Source organism: Drosophila subobscura, chromosome J (genome assembly GCF_008121235.1).
Source record: "Drosophila subobscura isolate 14011-0131.10 chromosome J, UCBerk_Dsub_1.0, whole genome shotgun sequence".
NCBI lineage: Eukaryota > Metazoa > Arthropoda > Insecta > Diptera > Drosophilidae > Drosophila > Drosophila subobscura.
The window spans coordinates 16,014,447-16,030,636 of record NC_048532.1 but is presented as its reverse complement, the minus strand read 5'-3'; the positions used below and the strand labels follow the sequence as shown (position 1 = coordinate 16,030,636).

At 47.9% G+C, this 16,190-nt stretch overlaps 8 protein-coding genes across 12 annotated transcripts in view; 4 read left to right on the top strand and 4 right to left on the bottom strand.

The window, feature by feature from the left end:
• LOC117895130 (zinc finger MIZ domain-containing protein 2) overlaps positions 1–16,190 on the bottom strand; it is a 37,743-nt gene that overhangs the window by 3,195 nt on the left and 18,358 nt on the right. For all 3 annotated transcript variants that reach the window (XM_034802543.1, XM_034802542.1, XM_034802544.1), the window contains one exon: positions 3,236–3,240. The gene's annotated coding sequence lies outside the window, so the exon portion shown is untranslated. The remainder of the gene's footprint in view (positions 1–3,235; positions 3,241–16,190) is intronic.
• On the top strand, positions 10–1,433 carry LOC117895150 (acyl carrier protein, mitochondrial). 3 transcript variants are annotated; one of them, XM_034802587.1, is made up of 5 exons: positions 10–145; positions 231–390; positions 713–799; positions 880–1,017; positions 1,156–1,433. In XM_034802587.1, exons 2-5 carry the CDS (start codon positions 241–243, stop codon positions 1,333–1,335), a joined length of 555 nt encoding a protein of 184 aa, XP_034658478.1. In that variant the 5' UTR covers positions 10–145; positions 231–240; the 3' UTR covers positions 1,336–1,433. The 3 variants fall into 3 exon arrangements, with proteins under 3 accessions (XP_034658478.1, XP_034658477.1, XP_034658476.1); XM_034802586.1 differs by lacking the exon at positions 880–1,017 and having other exon boundaries at positions 713–814; XM_034802585.1 differs by lacking the exon at positions 713–799 and having other exon boundaries at positions 126–143.
• On the top strand, positions 1,536–2,130 carry LOC117895151 (augmin complex subunit msd1). Its single transcript, XM_034802588.1, has 2 exons — positions 1,536–1,642; positions 1,697–2,130. Exons 1-2 carry the CDS (start codon positions 1,570–1,572, stop codon positions 2,080–2,082), a joined length of 459 nt encoding a protein of 152 aa, XP_034658479.1. The 5' UTR covers positions 1,536–1,569; the 3' UTR covers positions 2,083–2,130.
• On the bottom strand, positions 2,054–2,914 carry LOC117895148 (augmin complex subunit msd5). The gene has a single exon (XM_034802581.1). The coding sequence runs from the start codon at positions 2,848–2,850 to the stop codon at positions 2,128–2,130; it is 723 nt and encodes a 240-aa protein (XP_034658472.1). The 5' UTR covers positions 2,851–2,914; the 3' UTR covers positions 2,054–2,127.
• On the bottom strand, positions 2,963–4,267 carry LOC117895142. Its single transcript, XM_034802568.1, has 3 exons — positions 4,145–4,267; positions 3,316–4,083; positions 2,963–3,258 (listed from the first exon to the last, which is right to left on the bottom strand). The coding sequence occupies exons 1-3, from the start codon at positions 4,151–4,153 to the stop codon at positions 3,043–3,045; spliced, it is 993 nt and encodes a 330-aa protein (XP_034658459.1). The 5' UTR covers positions 4,154–4,267; the 3' UTR covers positions 2,963–3,042.
• Positions 4,678–9,060, top strand: LOC117895140. The gene is made up of 4 exons (XM_034802564.1): positions 4,678–5,077; positions 5,809–5,881; positions 7,068–7,337; positions 7,394–9,060. The coding sequence occupies exons 1-4, from the start codon at positions 5,030–5,032 to the stop codon at positions 8,896–8,898; spliced, it is 1,896 nt and encodes a 631-aa protein (XP_034658455.1). The 5' UTR covers positions 4,678–5,029; the 3' UTR covers positions 8,899–9,060.
• Positions 9,885–12,428, bottom strand: LOC117895135 (zinc finger protein CG2199). Its single transcript, XM_034802555.1, has 2 exons — positions 12,199–12,428; positions 9,885–12,123 (listed from the first exon to the last, which is right to left on the bottom strand). Exons 1-2 carry the CDS (start codon positions 12,331–12,333, stop codon positions 9,928–9,930), a joined length of 2,331 nt encoding a protein of 776 aa, XP_034658446.1. The 5' UTR covers positions 12,334–12,428; the 3' UTR covers positions 9,885–9,927.
• On the top strand, positions 12,714–15,766 carry LOC117895134 (ATP-dependent RNA helicase DDX42). The gene is made up of 2 exons (XM_034802554.1): positions 12,714–12,730; positions 12,919–15,766. The coding sequence occupies exon 2, from the start codon at positions 12,959–12,961 to the stop codon at positions 15,407–15,409; it is 2,451 nt and encodes an 816-aa protein (XP_034658445.1). The 5' UTR covers positions 12,714–12,730; positions 12,919–12,958; the 3' UTR covers positions 15,410–15,766.

Genomic DNA, 16,190 nt, shown 5'->3' with positions numbered 1-16,190 from the left:
AGTGTGGCCGTTGGCTACGGTATATTTGTAAAACAAAATGGTATTTTTCGGTATATTAATGAGAATAAGGCGGTATCTATTATCTTTAAATCCGCGGTCACACTGGTCACAGCCCTACACTTTTACATAATCTTGAAAAATCCGTGTAAATATTGCCTTATAATTGTTTATTGCATGGTCGCAGTGCAGTGCAAGAACCGCATTTAATCCGTGCACCATTTCTGTTGCAGGAGAACCACAATGTCGTTCACACAAATCGCGCGCAACTGCGGTCGACTGGCAGCGACACTGGGCACCAAGCGGATGGCCAGCGGCGCCGTGATCCAGTGCCAGGCGGTCAGGATGATGCACAGGATTGCCGTGCCGGCCGTGGCCAATCAAGTCAGCCAAGTAAGCAAAACCAGCAGTAGACTAGTGGTATTGCGCGGAAGGGACATCACAAGTTATATCGATTTATACCTAACCTCATTGTAAATGCCCTTCGTCGGCAGAGATTGCGGGAATGCAGGCTCTGAAAAGGTGTCTTAGATTGTACGCGGTGAACATGTGCTTCCAGAGAACAAACTAAATGATTGCATCACATTGTTTTGCATTAAAACATGATTGTACCACACATATGCACAGTCACCGGCCTGCAGCTGTGTGTGTGAATGTCTGGTGTCTGTGTGCTGGGGGTCGAACCATAATAAGTTTCATTATCAATATTTTACAGAAATTCGCATTACGTAGCTATTCCGCCAAGCGCACCATTGAGGACATCAAGTTTCGTGTGCTGAAAGTTGTGTCCGCCTACGACAAAGTGACGGCCGACAAGGTAATCTATAGCCCTTTCGAAGATCCACTAACTTGGTTGTGTTTCGTTCTTGTCTCCCTTCCCAGGAGTTGGCCTCTAGCAGATGTCGCTGGCAAACGCAATCGGTGCGCAGATACTCGGCGAAACCGCCATTGTCGCTGAAGCTCATCAATGAGCGCGTCTTGCTTGTGCTGAAGCTGTACGACAAGATCGATCCCAGCAAGGTAAAGAAGATCAAGACAAATGCCACACATTGCCTTTGCCAGTTGATTAATAGCCACAAAAAAAGAACTGAACTTCACCCTAAACCATTTTGATTCCAAATTCGTGGCTAATGCTAATGTTTCTTCTCCCTATTGCAGTTGAACGTAGAGTCCCATTTCATCAATGACCTAGGCCTGGACTCGTTGGACCATGTGGAGGTTATTATGGCCATGGAGGATGAGTTTGGATTCGAGATCCCAGATTCCGATGCCGAGAAGCTGCTTAAACCTGCCGACATTATTAAGTACGTCGCCGACAAGGAGGATGTGTATGAATAAAATGTAATAATTGTACTGCAAAACCATGAAACAGATTACACTTTAATTTTAAATCGAGGAGAGGTCAAATACAATTTGAACAACTGAATAAAACCAAATGTAAATTAATATTTTCATGTGAAAAATCAGATTCGCAGGCAGCTGCGTGTCTTTGTACCCCAAAGCGCTCAATTCAAATACGATAACCTTTTACGATAATTACTGTATATCGGAGCATTCCGATCATCGCAGTGAATGCAACTCAGCGTCGAAACAAAAACAATTCGAAATATGACTGATGCGGTGGACGATTTATTGGCGGGTCTGGGTAAATAATAAATAAAACGCTCCTTGGATCATTTAAAATCGTATTCCATTGCAGTGGCCAATCGCCAGACCATGCAAAGACAGTCGGCCATCATCGACGAGATCCTGGAGAAGTCGAACAACACCCTGATCCACATCGAGTCGCGAAACAAAGCCCTCGCACCGGCCACAGCTAAGCAGCAGCAGGAAAAGGTGTACAACGTGAAGCCGGCCTGTAAGCAGGCGCTCGTCAAGATATTGCAGAACTACAAGCAGCTGATGCAACAGCACAGAGACGAGCGTGAGGACAAACACAGCGCTCTGGATGGCTGCCTGGCGTACCGTCAACGCGTCGACCAATTGGCCAGCACCATGCGCAAGCTGGTGGCCCTGTGCAACACTGTCCACCAAATGAAGACCCACCAGGAGGATCTCGAGGCAGAGGAGCAGGACTCGCCATAGTATTTATTGTAAAATAATTAAATAATAAATTATAAATAATGCTTCTCAGGCCGCAGTGTAGGAGCTTATTTGCATCAGAGTGAAGGTGAGGACATCCACGAACATCTCCAGGCGTGCCACCAGGCTACCGCCAGCAACAATATCGCTGGGATTCGGCAGCTGCAGACTGTTGGAGCGCAAGTAGTTCAGTTCCTCCATGTTTTTGGCTATTTCCAGGAGCTTTTGCTCTTCGTCGGCTGTGAACGCATCTGGCGGTGCCTCGCCCTCCGTTGGCATTAACTTTTCTATCTGCTGGGCGAAGGTCTGGAGCTGCGCAAGCTTCTTTGCATACACGGACTCGGCCTTCTCAAGCTCGGCTGCCTCATCGTAGGCCTTGGCCAACTTCTTTTGGAACCCCTTGAACTCGTTGTACACCTCGACGGCACTGCGCTGCTCCTCTAGGCGCTTCATGGACTCGCACAGTTCCAGCTGATCCAAGGTCGCAGAGCGCTGCAGCTCTCGCTTCTTGGGATTCTTCTGCAGGTTGCTCGGATACTCGTCCAGCACCTTGAAGAGCTCCGCATATTCGGCAACCGTGCCCAGGTCCTTAGTTGGTGTTGTTGTCGAGGCCTCCTCCTCCAGCATTTTCGGCAGACTGTCGAAGAACACCTTGGGCTTCATCACTGACTTGGTAACGCACAGATCCTTCAAGCACTTTACATGCTTCACATACTTTTCGTTCCTTAATTTTTCTGCAAACTGCATAAAGTCGATCTTGTTGGCTTCCATTTTCAGTGAATTTTCGTATGTTTTGCGTGTTTTGTTTTGAAATGACTTCTGCCGCCACTGATGCAACTCTGCCGATTAATACTTATCGTTAATCGGTATAGAGGTGGGAGAATTGAAATTCAATTAGCTTAGTATTTTTATTAAATGAACAATTTCAGACTTTCAATGGAAGAGTGGACCAGGAGGACACCGTCACCCGTACTCGGACTGAATGGTGAGCGAGAACTGGCCCTTGGGTATAGTATTGGCATGATACCAGAGGCGCGTATCCACCAGAACGGCATCTCCGGGCTCCACATAGAAGGAAAACGGCTGACACTGATGGTCGCATTCGGGAGCAGGAGCCAAGTACCAGCTTTTGTTGCCCTTCAGCTGCGCTTGCCACATCAGCCGTGGTATGTACTCCAGCTACAGCACAATATGGAATATTAATGTGGAATCTATAAGTGATTTGCTCAATCTTACATGCATCACAGCGCCCTGCTCGTAGCCCATCAGTATAAAGTCCGTGTGCGGCATTTCGGCATCTTCGGGCAGGAAATGTGGTCGGGGATAGAGTTTCCTTAGCTCCGCGAGCACTGTAGGATGGCAGACACTCCAGCCCACAAACCATGGTGCTCCCTGGCTGAGATTTGACCTCCCCAATGGCATCTCAAAGATCTCTTTGAGGGACTTCATGTCCGAGTTGAAGTGCTGGAATTGGCACATGGAGTCTGTGGAGCCGGGCACACTGTCGTACAGATCCCTAATGTAGCCAAAGCTCATACTTTTCTGTGCTGGCCAGTGGGCCACAGCCTTCTTCACAATGATGGGCAGGGAGGAGTATGCGTGGGGAGCAAACTCCTCGCGCGTTAAATTCGACAGAATCAGAGGACCTCGCACGCCCTTGCAGAATGAACAATCGCTGATGGGTCGCGTGGCCTCCCACACCAGGTAGTTGTTGGGCAGGAAGCAGCGCACGCCGAGCAGAAACGAGATGGTCTCGTAGAAGACTGGCGTGGCCACCATTATGAAGAAAACGATGCCCACCAGCCACAGGTGATTCAGGCGATTGGGATTGAGGTTTATGTCGCGGGTCTTGCGATAGGCCTCCTGCAAATCTTCCATGGACACCAGACCCGTCCTCAGGGCATTCAGATGGAGTGCATCCAGCCTGCCGGCCACATCCTCGCCGAGACGCTCGCGAATCGCCTGCATGCGACTGCCCAGCGTCCCCATGGGACGGCTGATAAACTGAGGGCAAGGTAAGCCATGTAAGAAGTGAAATTAGCAGTTTTCCTTGGGTTTAGCTCACCAGAAACATTTTTATTGACTTTTATTTTCGCATCGTCTTTGTTTTGATATTTTTTTCTTCGGAATTTACGGTATATTTCGGTATATTCCCTTGTCAAGTACGTACATTCCTTTCCCATGGAACAGCCGCTAGAAAGTAGCTTGTGCGCGACAACATTTCTTATCGGTTCCATTGGAATATCTTCCCTGATTTTTCTAGCGGCCCCTTTTGTTCGATCTGAGTACTAGGCTATTCACGCAACGTTTTAAGCTATTTTTGTTGGTAGACGTTTTTAGTTTTAAACTTAACTTGGACACATTACAATAAAAGAAAGTCTTAAATCTTGTGAAGAATCGATTGATAAATGGGATAAAATTATATTTTTAGCGCTTAGACTCCGAACTAGCTAGTAATATCAAATAGAACATCAAAGTCGAGGAAAATGATTTAAGATTTCGGTATATTTACAGTATATTTTAAAAAAACAAAGGTATATTTCGGTATATTTTTGTCTTGCGGTATATATATATTTGTTATATATAAACAGGCCCCACGATATAGCCCCATTTGTCTTTCTGTTTTGCTCGGTCGTAGTATCGGCCAGCGAAAAAATCCAATTGATTCTTGAATCAAGTTAAGCAACTGATTAGTACAAAGCCAACGTGACAATAATCCAACCATGTGTCGGGATAGTGCGTGCATTTAAGTTTTCATTCATCGTTCATCTTGGCAAGGCTCTCTCTCTATATACACGCAACGTGACCCCGAAAGCTGTCCCCGCGCGCACACTTTCACTTTACCCTGCTCCACGACTTCCAGCCACCTCAACAACAACACAACGAACAAATAACCTAGCATAAACAAATTATTGTGCAATACTATCTAGTTAAAATATAACTTAAAAGCATGTCTGCGCAGGAAAAGGTCATTCGAGTGGGGTCGCGAAAGAGCGAGGTAAGTGGACTAACGACAGTGCAAAGTGTTGTTAATATGTGCATGTGTACAATGCATCCGCTTTGCATTGAATTAAAATACACATTTTCTACATTTGAATTTCAATCACATTTCGTCTAACCCGTGGCAAGCCCCCTTCCTCCCTGTCCCTATCGCTCTCTCTCTCTCTCGCACACGGTGCCCGCATTTATGCAAGAGTTTCTGTTTTTGTGAGAGACTTGTTGCTTGCCTTCCCGCTCCCCTCACTCATGGTTGGTGTCTATGCTTTTTCGTTACTGTTACACAATTCGCACAGCAACAGAAAAGGCACGCACTTTTGGAGGGGTTTTAAAAGCGATATGTACTCGATTTGTGTTTCTTTTCTCTCACGATCTCATTTTTTTTAACCCGCTGCCTTGGCTTGAAGTGTCTCTGTGTGTGTGTGTGATTGAGAGAGATTGTATTTTTTTTTGTTATTTGCAAGCGGAGCCACTTTTGGCACTGTGAGCACAACTCTACACGACAACAAATATGAAGGCCACCTTTGCTTGATGGAATTTATATTTGAAATTACTTTGCTGCTGCTTTTTTGAAATTTAATGGCCAGCCGCTGTCGCTTTACTTAGCCCCGATTCCACCTCTCTCACTCCACCTCCCCACACGCCTCACCTTCAGGTTCATTTGCATTTAGCATTTAAGTAGCGCGCCAAGCAGCAATTGATTAATTATTTTCTCTTTACTTTTGCTTACAGCTGGCTCTCATTCAAACCAAACATGTCATCGGCCGACTCCAGAAACTGTATCCCAAGCAGAGGTTCGAGATACGTAAGTGAAAGTGGGTTGGGTTGGGTTGGAAAAAAAAGCAGAATTCATGCCGCGTTGCGTTTGGAAGGCTATTTATTTCAAATATTGTTTTCGAAGCATGACTTGCTCTAGTCGCTTGTAGCCGTCTTATCGTGACTTTGATAGTAACTAAAACAAATGTTTCGCTCGTTTCGCATGAATTGCATATGATTTGCTTTAACGGTGCCAGCCGGTTCTTCTCTTTCTTTAAATTGGTCTTCCGTTACGAGCGTCTCGCTTTCTCACTCGCTCACGTGCCGTTTTGGCAAAGTTTTGCTCAATGTCAATGCTGCTGCGGTTTTGTTTTTGCTTTGCTTTTTGTTTTTGAGATTAGGGCCGAGCGAATGCCGAAATGTTATGCCATAAAACACACACACATCGAACCAGTCTCTCTCTTACACCAACGCGTGTGTATATGTGTATACATCCGATCTGATGGCAGCATTAACTGCCGTTCGTTCTGCCGATATCTGAAAAATTGAACCGATTAGATATTCAACAACATTATCTGTTGAAATAGCAAGGAAATCTTTTGAAATATACATTTTAATCAGACATTTTTTGGAGTACCTTGATAAGATTTGGAATTTACTGTATGTGAATATTTTCAGAAATATTTTGAATGATTCATCTTGAGTTTAGAGGTACTTTGCATATTGGGAGAATGTTCCATGGTGTGATGTCATTTCCTTGATCGATATGCGATTAAACTGCCTCAAACACGCAACATCCTCCTCTTGCCACTGCTCTACATAAAACAAATATTCAAATTACATTCAGAGTCCCTGTTCCCGCACCCGTACCCGCACCCAACCCAACGATAAGCAAAACATTCGCAAAATACATTATCATTGCGTGATGACGATAGCGGAAGAGTGAGGGAAGTAAAGTGTCAAAGATAGAAATGGAGATACTTCGATGGTGGCATAGCATGTCTGTGGCTTGATTGTTGTCATACTCGTAATTCTGGAACGGAAGGGGATTGCTACTGTTGCCCCTTATCTAACAGGCGAGAATGCAATTAAGGGGTACACAGCCCTTCAGAGATGATAGATGATATTATTTATAGACTTAACATAATGGTAATGGGAGGCAGTGCAGGAATAGTCTTAGACCTACGCAAAATCTAGAGTTTCCATTAATTTAATTATTTTATTCCTCTCTACAGACACCATGTCGACGTTCGGGGATCGTGTGCTCAATGTTTCACTGCCCAAAATTGGTGAAAAAAGTCTGTTTACCCGCGATCTGGAAGATGCCCTGCGGAATGGTGGTGTGGATTTTGTGGTTCACTCGCTGAAGGATCTGCCAACCGCTCTGCCCACAGGCATGGCCATCGGAGCAGTCCTAGAGCGCGAGGATGCACGAGATGCTCTGGTGCTACGAGATAATTTTCAAGGCCACACAATAGCCTCTCTGCCGCAGGGGAGTGTGATTGGTAAGGGATCAAAGAAAGCTTACTTGAACTGGAATCTAATTTAATCTTAATTTCAGGCACCTCCTCGTTACGTCGCACTGCACAGATCCGACGGCTGTATCCCCATTTGATCGTTTGCGATATCCGGGGGAATCTGAACACTCGACTGGCAAAACTCGATGCCGCAGACTCCAAGTTTGCGGGCATTATACTCGCCCAGGCGGGTCTCGTGCGGATGGGATGGATGAGCCGCATCAGCCAGGTGCTGGAGCCCACCGATCTCCTCTATGCCGTCGGACAGGGCGCCCTGGCCGTCGAGTGTCGTGCGAACGATGTCCAGGTGCTGGGAATGCTGCAGAAACTGATGTGCCTGAATACCACATGCCGCATTCTGGCGGAGCGGAGCTTCCTCAAGACATTGGGCGGCGGCTGCTCTGCACCGGTGGCTGTTTGGAGCAAACTTCAGGGCGAACCGTTGAATGCCAGCAGCCAGGATGTGGATCTGTCCCTCACGGGCGCCGTCTGGAGTCTGGATGGTGCCATTGAGATCCGAAACCATTTGTCATGTGCCTTGAGCGAGAAGCAAACGAGTAAGCGTGGAGCTCAGCAGGAGGAGCAGGAAAACAGCAGCAGCTGCGACTCGCCGCCGGCCAGCAAGCGACCAAGGAATGGGAACTGCAGCTCGGGGGGCTCGTCGGGCTCCTCCGATTCGAACTCTAATTCCAGTAGTCCACCCCGGCCGCAGGGCAGTCCCCCGGTGATCTGTGAGGATGTGGTGGCCTGCGAGGTTCTGGCGGGTTACAGCGTGGAGCAGTTGACGGATCTGGCCAGCCACTGCCCTGTTCTAAGCAACAACAACACTCTGGGCGCCAGCGGCGATGCAGGAGGAGGCGATGCCGACACCAACAACGCCAATCGGTGCCCAATGCAACGTGATGTGGTCCCCCATTCGGGTGGCGATGCATCAGGAGATTCAGATACATCTTCGAATGTAAATCCAACTCCCCATTGTCCCCTGCAGATGCCAGTGGGCGTGGACTTTATGGGCGAGTGCCCGTACGTGAACAATGAGACGAAAATCTCATATGCCAAGGCCGGCAAATGTCCAGTGACCCATGCAACAGCAGCGGCGGCGGGGGCAGTGCCTGCTCAACCGATTCTACCCACTCCACCGAGCAGTCGGGCCAGCGTTGGCAGCAGCATCGGTGATGAGCTGGACAATGTGGCAACGGTGTCTTCCAAGTGCCCCTTTGCGGCCATGCACCAGGGCAGTGGCCTCGAGGCGCCGACCAAGGAGACTGGAGCACCCCCAAAGTGTCCGTTCCTCCAGAAGACAGTGCAAATGTTCGACTACGCAGATGAGGAGCAGCCCAAGCCGCAGACGGTGCTCATTGAGGATGTGGAGAACCTCTTTTGCGGTCTGTACCAGCATCCATGCTACAGCCGATTGGTGTACGAGCGAGCGAATCTGCTGGGCAAGTCACTCGCCGAGGAGCTGATCAAAAAGGGCGCACTGGATGTGATGAAGATTGCACAGGCAGAGATCCATGGCAAAGTGGGGACCACCCTGACGACATCCTGAAGGCAGGAGAGCAGGACTCCATTATCATTATCGTTATCATCCTTTACATTAAGTAGAAAAAGTGTAATTAGATAATATTGTGTGTTGTTTACATTTACATTTTCCATTATCATTTTCATTGCTAGAGGTAGAGGTTGAAGTTGAGCAGTTCCCCCCACCAAATCCTCTTTTTATACCCGGTACTCGAAGAGTAAATAGAGTATATTGTATTTGTGGGGAATGCGGTTGTATGTAACGCACAGAAGGAAACGTTCCCGACCCCATAAAGTATATATATTCTTTATCAGCATCAATAGACGAGTCGATAGAGCCATGTCTGTCTGTCCGTCCGTCCGTCCGTCTTGTTTGTCGGCCAGTTCTCAAGATTCAATATTTTTAAGACAAAAATATTGAACCTTGAAGTAGGCTTCAAAATTGTTCACGAAAAATCCGAAAATTCTGTTGCATACTTCAAGGTCCACTATTTTAAGACAAAAAAATTGAACCTTGAAGTAGGCTTCAAAATGTTCCACGAAAAATCAGAAAATGATGTTGCATACTTCAAGGTCCACTATTTTTAGGACAAAGAAATTGAACCTTGAAGTGGACTTCAAAATTTTTCAAAATTTTACGAAAAATCGGAAAATTCTGTTGCCTACTTCAAGGTTCCATTTTTTTGTCTTAATATTGAATGGATAAACCCACCCCGTCCCGTGTGAGAAGCATTGTAGATGTAGATGACAGATGAAGGAAAAATGTTAAATTTTACAAATCACCGATAAGGTGCAGATGTAGTACTGAGTGCCGGGTATAAAAGTTGTGACGCGTAAGAAGCGTCTCACACGTCCCTTCTCGTTAGAAATGTTTTCTGTTGTGTTTTTGCTGGGAAATATAAGAAGTGGAGCAACAACAGGTTTCTCTAGAACGTCCAAATTTATTTCTAAATGGCTACATTTAACAAAAGAACAAAAATGCCTTCTTCGGCATGCCATGGCATCTTTCTTCAGTTTTCTCTTAATCTAAGTGTCTTGTGGCTTCTCTCTTGCTTCTCTACCACTGATGACGCTTCTTCAAGTGATCCTCCAGAGATTTTACAGTCCCAAAAACCTTTTTGCACTTGCGTACGCCACATGGCAGGTTGGACTCCTTGGCCTCACCCTCGCACTCTCCAAAGTGCACGACGTAGCTCTGGCGTGTGTTATATTTGTTATAGCAGTTGCTGCACTTGAGCGACTTTCCATGCATTTTGGCAATGTGCGATTCAAGACGGCGCTGCGACTTGACGCTCTTTGGGCACTGGCTGCAATTGAACTCGGATTCATCGGCGGTGGTGGACTCGCAAGTGGACGTCAACATTTCACGCTTGTGCGGCTGCACTGAGGGGTTTACTACATCCATGTCGGAGAGAGGGTAGCTCGGCGATGCACTAATGCTGTTGCCATTCGAGATGTTGACAGACTCCGACTCCTTTCGTTCCTTTGTCTTTTTGGGACGAGGGAAAATCCATTTTTCTGCGTCTGATAAGAGCGAGACTATTGGCTCCTCTTGGCTTTTCTTGGGCGAAGACACAGCCACATCATTGAGGTTCTCCGACAGCTTCTTGCTCTTCTTGGGCGAAGGCACAGCCACATCATTGAGGGTCTGGGACAGCTTCTTGCTCTTCTTGGGCGAAGGCACTGCCACATCATTGAGGGTCTCCGACAGCTTCTTGCTCTTCTTGGGCGAAGGCACTGCCACATCGTTGAGGGTCTCGGACAGCTTCTTGCTCTTCTTGGGCGAAGGCACTGCCACATCATTGAGGGTCTCGGACAGCTTCTTGCTCTTCTTTGGCGGAGACACGGCCCCATCAGCCACATCAGTGAACTCGTCTTCCGCTTCTTTGGTCTTGCTACGCTTGCTGGAAGGTCCATCTGCTTGTGTGATCTGCCGTTTGGAAGATACTTCTGCATCGGGATTAGCCGCATGCCAGCTCAAATGATAATTGAGCGACTGTTTGCTGGCCAGTGACTTTTCGCATTTGTGGCACTTGAATATCTTTGCTTTGTCAATGCCATGGGACGTGGACATGTGTCGTTGCATCGTCTTGACGGACGGCTGCTCGGCATCACAAATGCTGCAGGTAAGCTGACTATTCGACGGAATTGGCTCTCCGTTTGGCTTTGGCGTCGAAGCACTCGAACCATTGATGGCAAAGGTGTAGTCCACGTTGGCAACACTCTTCTTGTTCTTTTTGTGCTCGTTCAAGGCTCTGATGCCGGTTATCGACTCATCATGGTCTTCGTTCTCCAATGGTTTCAATGGAGTTTGTACCTTCAGTGGAGTCTTCTGGGACTTTACAGGAGTCTGTGGCATGGATGGTGTCTGCTGCTTAGCTGGTGTTTGTGGCCTGGAAAAAGAAGTTTGTTGCTTAACAAGCGAGGTCTGTGCCGGGACAGAACTCTTTTCCTCTATAATTTCGATATCATCGTCATCATCCTCTGCGGCAGGAGTGTTGTCCACTTTCACATTAACTACAGACTTTCTCCTTTTCTTCACAGCCGGCACCTCCTTGTCGACAGTCTTAGCCCTGCCAGCTGCGCCCTTCTCCTTTGGTTGCTCTTCTATGCCATGGACAGTCTTGGCGTGCTCCGTGAGCGTTTTGGCAATCCCAAACGACTTGGTGCACATTGGGCAAAAGTAAATCCTGGGACGCATCTGTCCATGGACTTGCATGTAATGCTGCTTCATTGGCTTTTGTTGCTTCACTTTAAAGTCGCAACGGCGGCATTCAAATATGTCAGGAATAAGCACGTTGTTCGGCGGCAGTTCCTTCTCCTCCGCTTCGCTCTCCTCCTCCTCCTCTGAATCGGCAGCAGTAGCGGTAACGGGACTAAAAAAACTCAGCACTGAGTTGTTTTTCTTGTCAATTGTTTTTGCTGGCTTCAATACCACAGAGTTCTCTAGAATGTCCGAGTCTGTCTTTCCTTTGGAAAGTTTAGGCTGTTCTGCCTCGAATATAGCCAGCGGCTGCAGTGTGCCAAGACCAGGCACAGATAAACTGCGCTTCTTCATGGGCTTCTTTTTATTTTTTACCTCCTCCTCAGACTGCTCTACCTTTACTTCATCGTTGTTGGCGCCCTTTTTTTTGCCGCCCGAAGTGGAGAGGCCCTTGTCGACAAATTCCTGAATCTTCTGTATTGTGCGCTCGCATTGCACGAATTTCGAGAAGCAAATGTAGCACACCTTGATGGCCAAAGTAGGCGGAATCTGGAAAAGAAATTGTTTCCAATTATCTATCAGTAGGCCGCCCTTTTGTTGCTGTTTTCTGTCGCCTGTACTTACATTACGTTGTGTGATGGCGTGTAGAACATCGCTAACTTTGTTGCCAAAATACGCCTTTTTGGACGTTAAAATCTGTGCGGGTTCATTACTACTGCCGCAGTAGTCGCAATTGACTTCCTTTTTGGCATTCACCATATTGTTTAAAACAATATATTATAGAAAAACAATTAAAAATCAGCGCGATACGCAGGCCTGCACGTTTTTTTAGTAACCAGTGTGACCGAAGTATCATCGATAAAATATATAGCGTCTGAGCCTACAAAATATACCGACTTGAATAAAAATTGGGAATTTCTTTCCCAGCACTGCTATGCCTTTTTGAAAAATTTGATAGGCTGAAAGTTGAAATAAATACTTTCAAATACTTTTCAACTTCATAAATAAATACTTTTAAGACTTTTTTTCTGACGTTTTACGCGTTTTCAAAAATTGAGAAGTGCTGGAAAGTGTTGGTGTTGGTAAGTGGGTTTTTATGCAAAACGAAGCCAGTGCTGTGGATTTGTGATTAGTGCTTGCAGAATTGTAAACTTCAAAAATTTCCCTGACGTTTCAGTAACAGGAGAGGATTTCCCTGACCTTTCAGTAACAGGAGAGGATTTCCCTGACCGTTTAGTCACAGGAGAGGATTTCCTTGACAAGAAAGTCCCAAACCCGAAACCTGCGACCAACCAATTTCATTTCGCTGTAGCGATTAAATATAAAAAAAAAAAAATTGTAAACTTTATTGATTTGTGAAGAAGATTTTGCGGACTGGAGCATCATGAGCGGCTACCGAGGAATAGGAGGTGGCGGCTTCCCGTATAGAAAGCCGGCCAGCTCGGGCAGCAACATGAACGCCGTGCCACCGCCGCCGGTGCTGAATAGTCGCGGATATGTGCCAAGGGGAGGAGGTGCGGTTGGTGCCGCCGGTCGGGGTATTCCACCGCTGCCATCGGCCAGTGGCACTTCCAAGCAGGGCTACACCACGCTGGACTCCATCAGTCAGTACACCAACTCCACAAACTTTGTGGGCAAGCGCAAACAGCACACGGACGACGATTACTTTGACGAAGACGATGAGCAGCAGCAGAATCACAGGGAGCTGGAGCAGGCGTACATACCAGCACCAGGATCGCCTGGGGCGACTGCAGCGGACAAGAAGCAGGAGGAATCCGACTCGGATGAGGATCCGCTGGAGCAGTTCATGGCCGGCATCAACCAGCAGGTGGAGAAGGAGAAGGTCCGTGCGGCCACACAGCAGCCAAAAGCCACCAGCGCCCCGCAACTCGAGAAGGGTGTGCGCGGCGACATCGATGACGAGGACGACGAGGAGAGTTACTACCGCTACATGGAGGAGAATCCCAATGCTGGGCTCCGCGACGATGGCTCCGACCAGGAGATCGAGTACGACGAGGATGGCAATCCGATTGCACCGCCCAAGAAGAAGGACATTGATCCCTTGCCCACCATCTACCACTCGGAGATCGAGTACGAGCCGTTCGAGAAGAACTTCTACACGCCGCACGAGGAGATTTCCTCCCTGGACGAGGAGGGAGTACGCGAGCTGCGGCACACTCTTGGCGTGAAGGTCACCGGTCCCTCACCGCCCAATCCTGTGACTTCTTTCGGTCACTTTGGCTTCGACGAGCAGCTAATCAAGGCCGTGCGAAAGGCGGAATACACACAGCCGACGCCCATCCAGGCGCAGGCGGTGCCCACAGCCCTGGCGGGTCGAGACATCATCGGCATTGCCAAGACGGGCTCTGGCAAGACGGCGGCATTCATCTGGCCTCTGCTCATGCACCTGATGGATCAGCGGGAGCTGAAGCCAGGCGACGGGCCCATCGGCCTGATCCTCGCCCCCACCCGCGAGCTCTCCCTGCAGATATACAACGAGGCCAAGAAGTTCGGCAAGGTGTACAACATCAATGTGGTCTGCTGCTACGGCGGCGGCTCCAAGTGGGAGCAGAGCAAGGCGCTGGAGCAGGGCGCTGAGATTGTGGTGGCCACGCCGGGCCGCATGATTGATATGGTCAAGATGAAGGCCACCAATCTGCGGCGAGTGACGTTCCTGGTGCTGGACGAGGCCGATCGCATGTTCCACATGGGCTTCGAGCCGCAGGTGCGCTCCATTTGCAACCACGTGCGTCCCGACCGTCAGACTCTGCTCTTTTCGGCCACCTTCAAGAAGCGAATCGAGCGCCTGGCCCGAGACGTGCTCTCGGATCCGGTGCGCATCGTTCAGGGCGATCTGAATGAGGCCAATCAGGACATCACACAGTCGGTGTTCGTCTTCCCCAATCCGCTGCAAAAGTGGAATTGGCTCTTGTGCCATCTGGTCAAGTTCCTCTCGGAGGGCAGTATCCTGATCTTCGTCACCAAAAAGGCCGATGCCGAGACTGTGGCCAACAATCTACTCGTCAAGGAGCACAACTGCCTGCTGCTGCACGGCGACATGGACCAGGCGGACCGCAACAAGGTCATCACACAATTTAAGCGCAAAGAGTGCGACATTCTGGTGGCCACCGATGTGGCTGCCCGTGGCCTGGACATACCGCACATCCGCAACGTGGTGAACTATGACATTGCCAGGGACATTGACACGCACACGCATCGGATTGGTCGCACGGGTCGTGCCGGGGAGAAGGGCAATGCCTTCACTCTGGTCACCGACAAGGACAAGGAGTTTGCCGGCCATCTGGTGCGCAATTTGGAGGGTGCCGATCAGGAGGTGCCCGAGGATCTCATGGAGCTGGCCCTGAAGAGCTCCTGGTTCCGCAGCTCCCGCTTCAAGCAGGGCAAGGGCAAAAAGGTCACAAAAACATACACGGGACTGGGCTATCGCGAGCCGCCACATGGAGGCGGCGGAGGTGGCGGCAGAGAACGAAGAGGCTCCAGAGACAGAAGCAGCTCTGGAGATCGTTCACCACCATCGCGTAACAGCTCGAGGCCAGGCAGCAGCACCGATAATCCCTTTACCAAGGAGCCAAGACCCGCCTCCAGTGCCGGCCCAGCCACAGATCGCTATGCGGCGATGCGAGAGGCGTTCCGAAATCAGTACAGCTCACAGTTTAGGGCCTCCAGCGATCGCACTTGGGAGGAGACAGTGCCCCAGACGGGGGTGTTTGCTGCACCAGCACCGCCGCCAGCCCCAGGTTCTTCATCATCCTCCAGCAGCAGCGGCAACAACAAAGATGACTCGAAACGCGCGAAGAAGAGTCGCTGGAATTGAGAAGAGAATTGAAAGTCTTGAGGAACTCTGTTTATTTCTTTATATTATTTAATGTGTATTTGCTTTTGTTCCATCATTTAAAATTACAACTTATGGACTACATTTAAACATATATTTATATGCGTGTATATATGTATACTCAGATATACATATACCTTGTTCATTATAATTTACGTTAGTTAAATACTCGTATGTACAACGCTCTCCGCTCTCCTTGAATCCCTACTTCACACACTCATTGAAGCATCATCAAATAATCGGATCACCATGTGGGATCCGCAAAATAAAAAACCTTTCATCATTAATTGTAATCTTTTTATATGTGTATTTTATTTTGAATAAAATCACATTTGCGCATCTCTCTCTACGTACTCCCTCCACATTTCCTACTTCGACTCCTCTTTATTTCTTTATTTAATTCATATTCTGCCTGAAGTGCGGGAGTTGGAACAGTCCCTCCACCATAGGTTGTGTTTTGGGGAGGAGCGAATCTTCCTTTCAGTTATCGATCTTTAAGCTAATTGTTCTTTTTACGAAATATTGTTTTACAATGAAACCACTACGAATTTTGTTTTTTCTTTTCTGTTTACGATATACGTGTATACTAGATAATAGTTGTAATATGATTTCTTTTTTCTTTGATATAACATTGAGAGAAGAGATTTGAGATTCATTTAACTACCACATTGAGGCGATTTTAGCGTTTAATTTTCGTAATTTTCGATTTGTTTTCGTGTATAATGTAAGCGCTGGAACGGGGGGAGGAAAAAGCTTGAAAATT